Raw genomic sequence first — 12327 nt, 5'->3', positions numbered from 1 at the left:
TTCATGTCATACATATTTTGGGTGTGTCCTTTTGCATATCAATCATAATGTACTCTATTTTATTACATTGAATTGTGCCAATCTGTAAGTAAAGGAGATCCCGGTCGGGGGTGTGGGCAGTGGCACTTAACACATATGACCATAGGGTATGTTCCCCGGAAAGACCCCCCCTTTTTTTGGATTTCGCAGCTCCAAAAGACCCCCTATATTTGACCAAAATAGAGCTCCGAAAGATCCTTGATTTTGATAATTTCAGCTCTAAAAGACCCCAAAATTGCTCATTCCTCATATTTCTGTTATTTTCAGGCGATTTTCAACCAAAAAGCCAAGAAAGACCCTTGATTTTGACTGTTCGCAGCTCCAAAGGCCCCCATTTTACTTGTTCGCAGCTCCAAAAGATCCCCTTTTACCAAACGCTGTCAGCTCCCAAAGACCCACCACCTCAAAACTCTGGGGGAACTTACCCACCAAAATTTTTTGATGTGCCCCCCCCCCCTCGGGAAGGAGGTACTTATGATGAAATAATGCCACAAACTGGACATTATTCGCTGGTGTAGTGCAGGTTAGAATATGACCATTGCTAGGTCAACTAGCTCACGCATTCTTAGCTCGGTTTCTTAGTTACAAACCACTGATCGAAATGATTACAACACAAAGCTTATGGCATATCATAATTCGGAACAGGTGAATGAGCCCAGGCTTGAACCAGTAACCAGTGGTTACTAACATGCACTACGGCGGCGAATAATACCGGCCCAAAATATTGATCGACACAACAAGCCAAAGCGATTGCTATGCTTTGAAGCAGAAAACTCAGAAGTATTTCAAGTTGGCTGTGTTTCATCCTTTGTTTTATTGACTTGAATTACATTTCCAATTTATTCATGCTTGTATGGACACAATAAGCTAGAGCAATTTGCAATGTTTTGATTTGAATCTTAGGAGAGGAAACCTCAAGTGTTTTAACTGGCTGTGCTTCATCATTAATTGTTTTATTGAGTGGAAATATATTCCCAATTTACATAGGCAGGTGGCCTATTCTTTTCAGCGGCAGTTTTCCTAGGTTTGAACTGTGTGTGTTACCTTAGGGCTCATATTGAAATACCCTACCACGCTTTCACACAGAAAGAAGGCAGGATTCCCCTCGATTCCCCTTTGTCTTGAAGAAGTCAGAGTTACTTCTGACTAAAGCTTGACAGTTCTAAACTTTTCCGACAGTGAACCCGCTAAAAACTTACCAATTGTTATGAACTCCAGTTGTAAAAGCCTATCCCACAAGAAGGACTGAAGATGACATTTGTTGTAAATTGTACATTATGTTCTATGCCATTTACAAGCTGCACCTTAATCATACTGTAAGTATATGTCATTCTCATAATTATCAGAGGGGGTATGACAGGGTGGCATACCAGAATCTAAAGTTGCACCAAACCATTCATTGTAATGAATAAATATTATATTGTTGTGAACACCTATAATATTATATTGTTGTGAACACCTCATCCAAGATCAACCATATGACCAGTACGTAATGGGGCTATGCATCCTGCACAAGAACAAATAAATACAATGGGGCATGCTTGCTATACTACAAGAGGAAACTGAATATAATTAATAAGAAAGAACAGTTTACAAACCCAAAGTGTTACAACAAATAAACACAATTACCAATAACTATTTTATCATTTATATTGATTTATTATAAAGTCATAGGGGAACTTACAACAGTTTTTACTAATATGACCTCAGATGACCCCTGGTGACCCCGAAATGACCTTTCAAAAATTTGGCTTTACATGTTGACTGTTCCACCAAGTTTCATGCCCATCGGACAGTTTTTACTAATTTGACCTCAGATGACCCCTGGTGACCTTGAAATGACCTTCCAAAAATTTGGCTTAAAATTTTGACTGTACCCACCAAGTTTCATGCCCATACGACTGTTTTTACTAATTTGACCTCAAATGACCCCTGATGACCTCGAAATGACCTTCCAAAAATTTGGCTTTAAATGTTGACTGTACCCACCAAGTTTCATGCCCATCCGTCAATTTTTACTAATTTGACCTCAGATGACCTCTGGTGACCTTGAAATGACCTTCCAAAAATTTGGCTTGAAATGTTGACTGGACCCACCAAGTTTCATGGCCATATGACAGTTTTTACTAATTTGACCTCAGATGACCCCTAGATAACCTCAGTGACCTTGACCCACTAACCAATACAAACCGGTTCTGTCTCGGGTCCAGATGCACCCACCCACCAAGTTTGAGGAACGTGCGACTCATAGTCTCCGAGAAAATAGGCAGAAAGCAAACTTTAACCAAAACTTTAACCAAATATGTCACATACACACCCCCCCCCCCTTACTCACATACATACGGAAAAGTGATTATATAGTCTCCTGCCTTATCAGGCGAGACAATAAAAGAGACCTCAAAATGTACTAAATTTTGAAATCTTGTAAAAAGCAATGAAAAATCTGCACTTTTTCCAGGTTTGTGGAGAAAATTGTGAAAAAAATCACATAATTTATTAACCAGGTTTCTAAACATTGCAACCCAAAGGTATACCCAGAAGTCTGAAACTGTGCTATTCCAGTTGAAAGCCATACACCCCCTATGGAAGACTTGACCTTAATCTCCAAAACAGATGGAGTGCATATTTCAAATGGAGTCACCCATTCAGGTAACCCTATTTGAAATTCACACCCCCTGTGTGGAAGATTAAAGTCATGTCTTCCATACGGGGTGTATGGATTTCACATAGAATACCCCAATACACTCCAAATCTTCTGCATATCCCCATAACCACCTTTCCACCAAAGAAAATCTCACATATCGACTGCTCAGTGCCAGAAGTGGGTAAGTGCAATAGCTGCCCTGTGAACATGTGGCAATTTACACACAGTATATTGTACTCATCTACACATGGCAGCTATTCCACTTACCCACTTCTGGCACTGAGTAGTTGACTTCATCATCATATTATCACAGTTCATTTTCGTCAACTGTGAAAATTTGACTGTGTCTTATCCAACACAAGCCCTTTCTGTGCATCTTTCAATCTTCCTACTACGCTCTCATGAACATGATCAATAGACCACAGTTCTGGCAAAAATTGAGGTTGCATTAAGTCTACAAAGTGTTGGCGCCATCTTCTCTCAAATTTGACAAGCCCAGTGCACCCTTCTTTTTCCATTATTGCAGTGACCACTTTCTCGCCATGTGAACCAGTGTATTCCTTGTTTGGTTTCCGTGTTTGTATTTGAGCAGCTTCTTCCAGCAGCTCCTTAGTGACCTCTTCCACCTGATAAAAAGTTCTAATTGTTTTCTCAAGTTCTTTGACCCTGTCTTCTGGAAGAGACTTGGTCTTCACATGGCGCAGCAACCCTTTGGCGTGTGAACGGACTCTGGATTTTGCTTCATCTGCTACCATAGGGGAGTTGATGGAAGAGATGGGGGCGTTGTATTCTTGCACTAGCGTTTGGCGTAGTGTGCTGTCATACAGCCAGCTGTTCTGATGGCATGGGAGACAAAGTAGTAGGACATCATGGGAAGCATGGTTCTTAAGGTACTCTGGGAAAAATCTGCAATGAGAGAAATTGCAAAGAAAAATATGGTATTACATTACTGTTTATATTATTAATACATATTTTGAGCTATATATCCAATTGTGTTAACTATTCATTGAACATGTAGCATTTGGATACATGTATTGTAGCACTTGAACTTAGCAAAATAAGATTTCTTTTTAAAAAGTTTACAAACATTGCTTTCTCTGGTGCTTTTCACAAGTTTGTTCAATCAGCATCTTTGAGAGTAACAGACCTGAAACATGGGCATATACAGGGTTCAAAAGAAATAACTCCCCCCCCTAAAATTACAAAACATGGGCATATACAGGGTTCAAAAGAAATAACTCCCCCCCCCCCTAAAATTACAAAACATTTCTTTGCATAACTTGACATACATTAGGTGGATTTGAAAAATTTAAAAACCTGTGAATAGAGGAATCTGTTTGCTACCCTCCCAATTTTCTTCTTTTTGAAAATCATTTTTTATTGGTCAAAAATTATCACATTTTCCAAAAATGATGCTTTCAGAAAAAGTTGCACCTTTCAACATCCTATACATGTAATGTACAAAAACGTTCTCGATATCAATGTGATCAATGGTTTGATTGATTTAATTGTTAGTTAATTTTCTTAAATTTTATGTATCCGATTACTCGGTCACCCATGCAATCATCTTTCAGTATAAAACAATGATTCATTGACATGAATGGGGTTTTCAGTCGGTGTTTCAAAAAAATGGTAAAATCACTATAGGAGTAGAAATAAGGTTTGTAGTGTGATGCTTATTTCTTTCGTTGGCTACAAGAAATGAAAAATTTACTTGCAAATGGTAGACTGAAACAGTTGCAAAGATCTATAGCAACGGCTCTCTTGAATAAAGGCATACATGACAAAGAAGAGAGGGCCAACAAAGATTGGAGGTTGGAAGTCAGCATCCAGCCAATTAACCTGATGCAGCCAATCTCTTGTGGTCACATCATGAGTGTTACACCTCTATCCAAGAAAGCCATCATTTTAAATCAAAATGCAATATGCTTCAACTGACCCAATACAGGTAAATGTTCACCCTTTTGGTCAAATTTATGCTTGGAGAGCTCATTTCTCCTTCCTAGTGATTTTGTCATTTTGAACCAACTGCTGATTAAAAACTTCAAAGAAAATCTTATTTTACACCACAATTAACTCCAACAAATCTTTGTTTTGCACTGAATGATGGTTGCATGAGTGCCTGAAGGATCAGAGACAGAAAGGTGAAGGGAAAAAACAAGAATTAAATTAACCTTAACATTAATATTGAGAACGTTTTGTACATAATGTGGTAAAGTGCAACTTTTTCTAAAAGCATCTTTTTTGGAAAATGTGATTATTTTTGACCAAAAATATTGATTTTGCCAATGAAACAACTTTGGGAGGGTTGAAAAACTATTCCTCTATTCACAGCTTTTTGAATTTTTCAAATCAACAAAATATATGTCAAGTTATGCAAAGAAATGTTTTGTAATTTTAAGGGGGTATTTCTTTTGAACCCTGTAGCTGGGGTGGAATTGGTGGCATCAAACCATAATTCATTAAAAGAATCCAAAAAAATTATCCATTTTTGATCTTTGGGTTCAACATGATACCACTATTTTTCATAAAGTTTGGGTTTAGGTGAAAAAAAAAAGTTTAAATAGTCCTTTCTTTCAGCAAAGTCCACTTTTTTTACTCTCTACATGTAATATCAGGTCCTCCACCCAAATAATCCTAACTATATTGACCAGGGTTGTATTTTGAAAGACTTGTGTAGACCTCTGAAAGAACTGTAGGGGAGATTGGGGTTAGTTGGAACGCGGGGTAAGTTGAAACATTGTATTTTTTTCTGACACAAAAAATTAATTTGGTAAAATACTGGCACCTAGTAATAGGTATTAGTAAGGGTCATCCACCAAATTAGCAACAGCACTGATGCCCCACCAGTGTTGGCTTGGGAAAGGAATATCTGTTTTTTGACTTACTGACTAATTTTTATACCCCTCAGAAAAGATGTGTTATCTCCATGTTGTTTGAAGATTCAGGGGATTATTTTTTGAGTATCATAAGCACTAGTAGTAAGTCCCAGAATAATGTTAAATAAATGTTTTATTGTATTTCTTCTTTTGTGTAATGAACTTTGAAATGTAAAAATAGGCATCGGGGTTAGTTGAAACTTTTGAGGTGGGGTTAGTTGACACGTGAAAATCGCATAGAAAAATATGGTTAAAAATTTGACTTTTTAAAAATGTGTAACATGTTTACCATTTCTTCAATATTGCTTTAATATGGTTAAAAAGCAACAATACAAGCAAAAAGTGCACACAGAAAGTACATTTTATAATATTTTAGGCTTCTCATATTTTGGTCCATGGTGACACTCGTCACCTTGTGTCCAAAGTATTGACCCGCACTCCTACATATTTATTTATTCATTTTTTCACACTGATTGTATGTTAAAGGGTGCTTTCAAGGGAAGTATAACCCTAACAACACAATAATAATTATTTTGAAATTTTTACAAGCCGTGTTTCAACTAACCCCACCCTATGTTTCAACTTACCCCAGGGGTGGGGTTAGTTGAAACACGTTTATCGAAATTTTCAAATTGGATTATATGAATAATCATAAGCAGGTCCAATAAAGTTTAAGGCTGTATTTGTAGCATGTATGTATATGTTTATACTGATATGGTTAGTGTTTCTTGAAAGTAATCGGTTTGCGTTAAAAAGACGATTTTGTGAAAAATGTTTCAACTAACCCCAATCTCCCCTACCATCAAAAATTGTACTATTTGAGTATTTTAATTCTGACAAATATAAAATCTAAGCAATTTTATAGTAAGGCAGCTTTCATATACTTTTTAAAAATTTAATGCTTAAAGGAGGATTTCGTGATCCTAGCATCCTCTTTTTATGACATTTTTTCAGTAGATGTCCACGAAAAAAGCTTATTTCCAAAATTTCAGTTGATTTCGATTTTATGCTTTGCGAGTTATGCATGATTATGTGTATTACACTGCTCCATAGACAATGTGTTGTAATTTCGTTCTGGTGCACCAGAACGAAATTCAAATTTGGCGTGATTTTTGCTAAACGAATTAATCTGCAAGAAATATTTGGTACATAAACATTATGTAGCCAGAGGTATCCAGTGGTGTAAAAATCTCAACTTTTTTGGGAAAAGTGGGGGATGAGGCTGTGGATCACGAAATGCCCCTTTAATTAGTCCTTGAAATACAAGACTTTTATGCTGATACTTCATTGAATCCTTTCCACAGATTGGGCTGTTCCAGTTTAAACCCATACACCCCCTATATGGAAGACATTACCTTAAGGGGGTACTACACCCCTGCCCAATTTTGTGCCTACTTTTGCATTTTTCTCCAAAATTATAGCGCATTGGTGACAAGTAAGATATGTATATTATAGGGGCAAGGACTACAACTACTGCCCTGGAAATTTTATTTCAGCACAGACAACAATTGTGGAGTTACAGTCAAAAATGAGGGAAAACCAATATTTGATCAATAAATCAATAATTACTTGCCTTGAGTTGCTAAACTTTCTATGCAGTAGTTGTAGTTTTTGCCCCTATAATATGCATATCTTACCTGTCACCAATGCGCTATAATTTTTGAGAAAAATGCAAAAATAGGCACAAAATTGGCCATGGGTGTAGTACCCCCTTAATCTCCCACAGAGGCGTGAGAATTTCAAATGGGGTTACCTGCATGGATGACTCCATTTGAAATCTACACCCCTGTGTGGGACACTTGTCATGTCTACCATATATAGAGGGTGTATGAATTTTAAATTGAAGAGCATATTCATACAGCAATCAGAGCTCTATACCTGAAGTATCCAACACTATGATTCAATGCATATTATTTTTGACTTGTGCAATGGATTGAAAATGAGGGCAATTTTCAAATTGACCTTTTCGTTAAATCCCATAATTCTTTACGGTTAGACCTGAGATGTTTTCATTTGACGTCATGCTGACTTGTAATGCGTAGTAACGATGTTCGCTATGTGCGCATATGGCGTGACATCAAATGACGACATCTCGGGTCTAACGGCAAGAAATTATGGGATTTACTGAAAAGGTCAATTGTTAGAATTCAACAACAGAATGGTCAACTTTTCGAAATTCAATGGCAGCTATAATCCGTATGCCTTCCTCAAGGCAGTAATTTAGATATTGCTTTTCATCGTATCTCTAAACTTTATAATAATTATAAAAGTATCGCTCATTCTACATAATCCGGTGCCAATAGCCCTTTTTCCATTCTTTGGTCCACAAATACTTTGTCGAGCATTTAGGGCATCAAATATGTTGTTTTTCTGGAAAAACTAAACGAGATCTACACGGACATATATAGTTGTCCATACTTTAAATGCTTTCTTCAGCCTGATTAACCCTTGCAAAGGCTCGAAAATCGCTAAAATTGCGTTTCCACTGCTCAAGTGTCAAATCTGATCCTTAATATTTTCTTTGAATAAATGCGATATCTTTACATATTTGTTGTTTTTTAATTAGATAAGGCGTCATCATATTGCATATCAACATTATTTTTTAGTGATTAAAACGTCTTTGTGTAATTCTAAGATAAATTGCACTTTCCACAAAAACGCTGTGAGCTACGTTACCCCTTTTAACACACGTTATTGGAAAGACGTAAAACAGAGGTATCAACGTAGTTTACGGTTTTTGAAAGGAAACACTCATAGGTTTTTAAAATAACAGTAAAAATCGTGATGCTGTAGCATTTTTGGCATAGAAATGTTGTAAACATTGAAATTTCGACCGACCATGTTAAGATTGGTGAGCTACGTTACCAGAATTCCATAGTATGCACTTGTATAACAAGTACTTCCTAATAATATGTGATAGGTACCAGTAATCGAACCCCATTTATATTAGAATTAACCGGCATAACATTCTAACGTTCGCAAATCACATCAAAAACATTAAAAACCCGTGAACTACGTTACTGTGAGCTACGTTACGCACTCATTTATGCATCTTCAAAACTTCCATGAAATGGTGAAATCGGTGTTACATTTCACTCAAGTGATCTTTCGTTTGCTTTTTATGACCTTGGATTAAGTAAAACCAGCCCATTTTGTAGCCAGTAACGTAGCTCACATTACATTGAGTTTTAGTGTTAAAAAACATCATGAAGTCCTGAAAGAAAAATATACAAGTGGTGTTGACAATCTTTTACATCTGAAAGTAGTGATACATTTGCTCTTAAAAAACACAAAAAGGATGTCTTTTTGAACAACTTTATTTTTTCAATTTTTACAGTGGATTGGCACCGGATTTTGTAGAATGAGCGGTATACATTTTCAGAAATGAAATGACACAGGGGATCCAACAAATTAGATAGCAGTTTTTGAGAAAATCACAAAATTTGATTTTTGAGTAAGGCATACGGACCATAGTTCCATTGCCCAATAAAATTCTCAATATAATAATTAAATTTTCTGATGGTACAGTTCTTTGAGAGACACCATGTATTATCATGTTCTTACTTCTTGTATTCATGTGGTACTATATTTTTCCTGATGTAAGTGTCCTCTCTTCCACAAACAACACATCTGTTCTCTTTCTCCGATAGATAATACCCTCGATCCGGTCCTGGCGTTCCTTTGGGTTCAAATTTTAGGCGAACAGTAAACGGTTCCTGGCACTCCGCAACACCAATATCTTTGTATATATACCATTCAGCTTTCTTCCTGTCACATGTGCATAGCAAAGTTCCATCTGGGGCTAGGAGTTTACAGTTGTGATACATGATTGATTGCCTCGCTTTGTACGCTTTTGTTGCACTGCCTCGATTGCCACTGCCACCACCGCGAATTATAGGACTTGTTTCACTGTTGGGTTTACTCTTTGGGTTGAACTTGTATTTGACATCAACAATGCCCTGACAGAGTGGCACGACACTGGACCAGATAACTGAATCCAATTCTTGTCCACTATATTTGATTTTATGATTGATAACTTCAAAGAAGATAGCTACAGCTACAAAAGCATCATGGATAGCATACTCCATTTGTTGCCATGACAAATGAAATGCTTCCCAGTTACTGCATCGTATGCGATATGATTTATTTAGAGTTACATTCAGGAGGATTTGGGCTAGTCTGCTCAGACCAGCTCCGTGGCAATGAGGTCGGAGGTCACGTCTGATGTGACGTACTACCATGTAGCGAAGGTCAACACATCCAAAGGTTGTGATGTTGTAGTCTCTTTGAAGCTTCATGGCATCATCTAGTGTTGCAACACCAACTTTCAAAATACTGAAAAGATAAATAATGACCACAACATGTTACATTGATCTGGGTAGATCGGGTAAAGTTCCATGCCCAATGCCACTTTCTGGGGGGGGGGTCTAAAAATGAAAAGTCAAAGGTGAGTGGAAGTTGCAATATTACACACAAATATTAAGAAACTACACTATTTTGCAAGACTTTTTTGCACTGGCCGATCGCGTAAACAGAACCAGGTCATGCCTCCATTATATGCGATGCTGCATAGATTGTTCGGCGAATGAGGTGCTGATGTAATGATGGATTCAATTAGCCAATCAGAACCTGACTTTGTGTTTATGCCATAAACTGCACCAAATCAGGCAGTGCAAAAGGTCTTTGCAAATAGGTCTACGTGATGAATCCTCCCCCAAATTTATGTGATCATATTTGGACTTAATACGGTAAAAAACACTTGGCCAAAACACCATGTTCTACCCATTTTTCTATGTTGTATATTACACCTGATAAAACAAACTAAATCTTCTCTTGACTACTTGACTATAAACTGGATGTGTGATGATCACCCTCATAAAAAAAAATTTCTACAGGAGGGTGTTCAAAAATAAAATACACCCAAATGTGGTTCTATCTAAAAACATGCTTTTTAAACAAGATCTGTTGTTTACATTTATTGAAACTTGGTATATTTTTATCGGTAGTGCAAAACCCACAGATTTGACTTTGTAGGCAACTTAATTTGTCAGAGGCAGTTTTTGGGAAACCCTGTATGTGTTTCTATCCTGTTCTAACCCGGAAAAAGCGTTAATCATCAGAAAAAGCAAAGTGTGTGAGTCATGAGCTATTAGCTGTTGTTATTATTTTCTCTTAATAATATTACTTAGTATAGGCCAAATAAAACTGTAAAAAATGTTGGGCTATTCCACTTGAAATCCCTACACCTCTATGGAAGACATGACCACCTTATAATCATCCACACAAGGAGTATGAATTTCAAATTGGGTTACCTGAATGGGTTACTCCACTTGAAACCAACACCCCCTGTGTGGGAGATTAAGGTTATAATGTCTTCCATAAGGGGTGTATGGATTTCAACTGGAATAGCCCATTTTACCTTTTGTCTGCTAGAAGATCCTTGAGACATTGTGGTATTTGTTGCATGTGACAAAGCTGTACAAGCACACATAAGCCATTTGCTGCAGACAGTTGAAGGAGAGCCACACTGTTAGGTTTACCAGACTTAGAGCACCACTCACAGTCCAATCCAAGCACCTATATTGTTCAGTGATGGTGAAAAAAAGGATAAAGATAATTAAAAAACATTGTGCAGATCTTGTACTTTTTGTTAAAAAACAGTAAAATACTTCATTTAAAGGGGCTGTTTTTCCCAGAGTGGATGCTTGTTTAGGCTGGACATATCTATTGATGTGTTTATCTTGTCATATGACCATGTATGAACCTCCTGACACAAAAGGGTTTCCGGGTACTGGAACAAAAATATTTGATTGATTCTGGCTTCCTGACCCAAAACATATAACTTTCTGAATCATTCAACTTCAGATGGGTTGTGATGTCACAAGGTGACATCATACACCAACCAGATGTTACCAGAATCAAGGTGTTGAATATTACAACCCAGCTGAAGGTCAGTGGTATTACAAAATTAAAGAGCAAACTGCGGTGTGATCAATCTAAATGAGTCTGATGTCAATCAAAATCAAAAGTCAGTTTTAATTTCATTACATGACCCATTCTCAAAGCTTTACTTTGCGCAAACCCCTGGCGCAAACCCCATCATAAATTAGACTTATGGTTCCAGAGACATGATATGGCCATTTTAATGTTGCTCAGAACAATAAAATACAAAGGAAGTTGAATTGGCTATCTCAAAATCAATATCCCTAACATCCAACTCATTTTGCTTGATCACATCACATGTCTAATGATAAAACTTTGTCTACCAAGAATGTTCACTGTGGTTGACTCACCTTTACTTTCTCAGTGGCTTGTCTCAATTTTGCTGTAGCATTTACACATTCCTCAGCATTTCTCACCACTAAGACCTGACGCATTTGTCTCCATATGGCGTGGCCATCCCATAATCCTCTACTTTTCCTGTTATCAGGAACAGGTCTCCTGAAAGATTTCTGATAAAAATACAATGCTGCCGTCAAGGAAATGGTGAGAGCTGATACAGATATGAGTTGCATTGAACCTGAAGATGACATTTTCCTGTAAATTATGAAATCAAAAGATTGGACTAATATTGTTTATGATGAAATGTGATATCAAAAATAACCAATATCAAAAATAATACCACCACAGTGTCAAATGGAAACACAAAATATTAATACTTCTTGTGCACCAATCTATTAATTAATGATGATTTAAAAATGCAAAGTCCTTGACCCATTTGACAGCCCCCCCCTTGATTTAACTCATGATGAGATTTTGGTGTCA

At 37.0% G+C, this 12327-nt stretch overlaps 1 protein-coding gene across 1 annotated transcript; it reads right to left on the bottom strand.

The window, feature by feature from the left end:
• Positions 1-1700: 1700 nt before the first annotated feature.
• LOC140150529 (exonuclease 3'-5' domain-containing protein 2-like) lies at positions 1701-12098 on the bottom strand. Its single transcript, XM_072172560.1, has 4 exons — positions 11856-12098; positions 10982-11139; positions 9127-9897; positions 1701-3589 (listed from the first exon to the last, which is right to left on the bottom strand). Exons 1-4 carry the CDS (start codon positions 12093-12095, stop codon positions 3007-3009), a joined length of 1752 nt encoding a protein of 583 aa, XP_072028661.1. The 5' UTR covers positions 12096-12098; the 3' UTR covers positions 1701-3006.
• Positions 12099-12327: the final 229 nt, after the last annotated feature.

Source organism: Amphiura filiformis, chromosome 4 (assembly GCF_039555335.1).
Source record: "Amphiura filiformis chromosome 4, Afil_fr2py, whole genome shotgun sequence".
NCBI classification, from domain to species: domain Eukaryota; kingdom Metazoa; phylum Echinodermata; class Ophiuroidea; order Amphilepidida; family Amphiuridae; genus Amphiura; species Amphiura filiformis.
The sequence above is the reverse complement of the archived record's forward strand: the minus strand, read 5'-3'. Positions and strand labels throughout refer to the sequence as shown.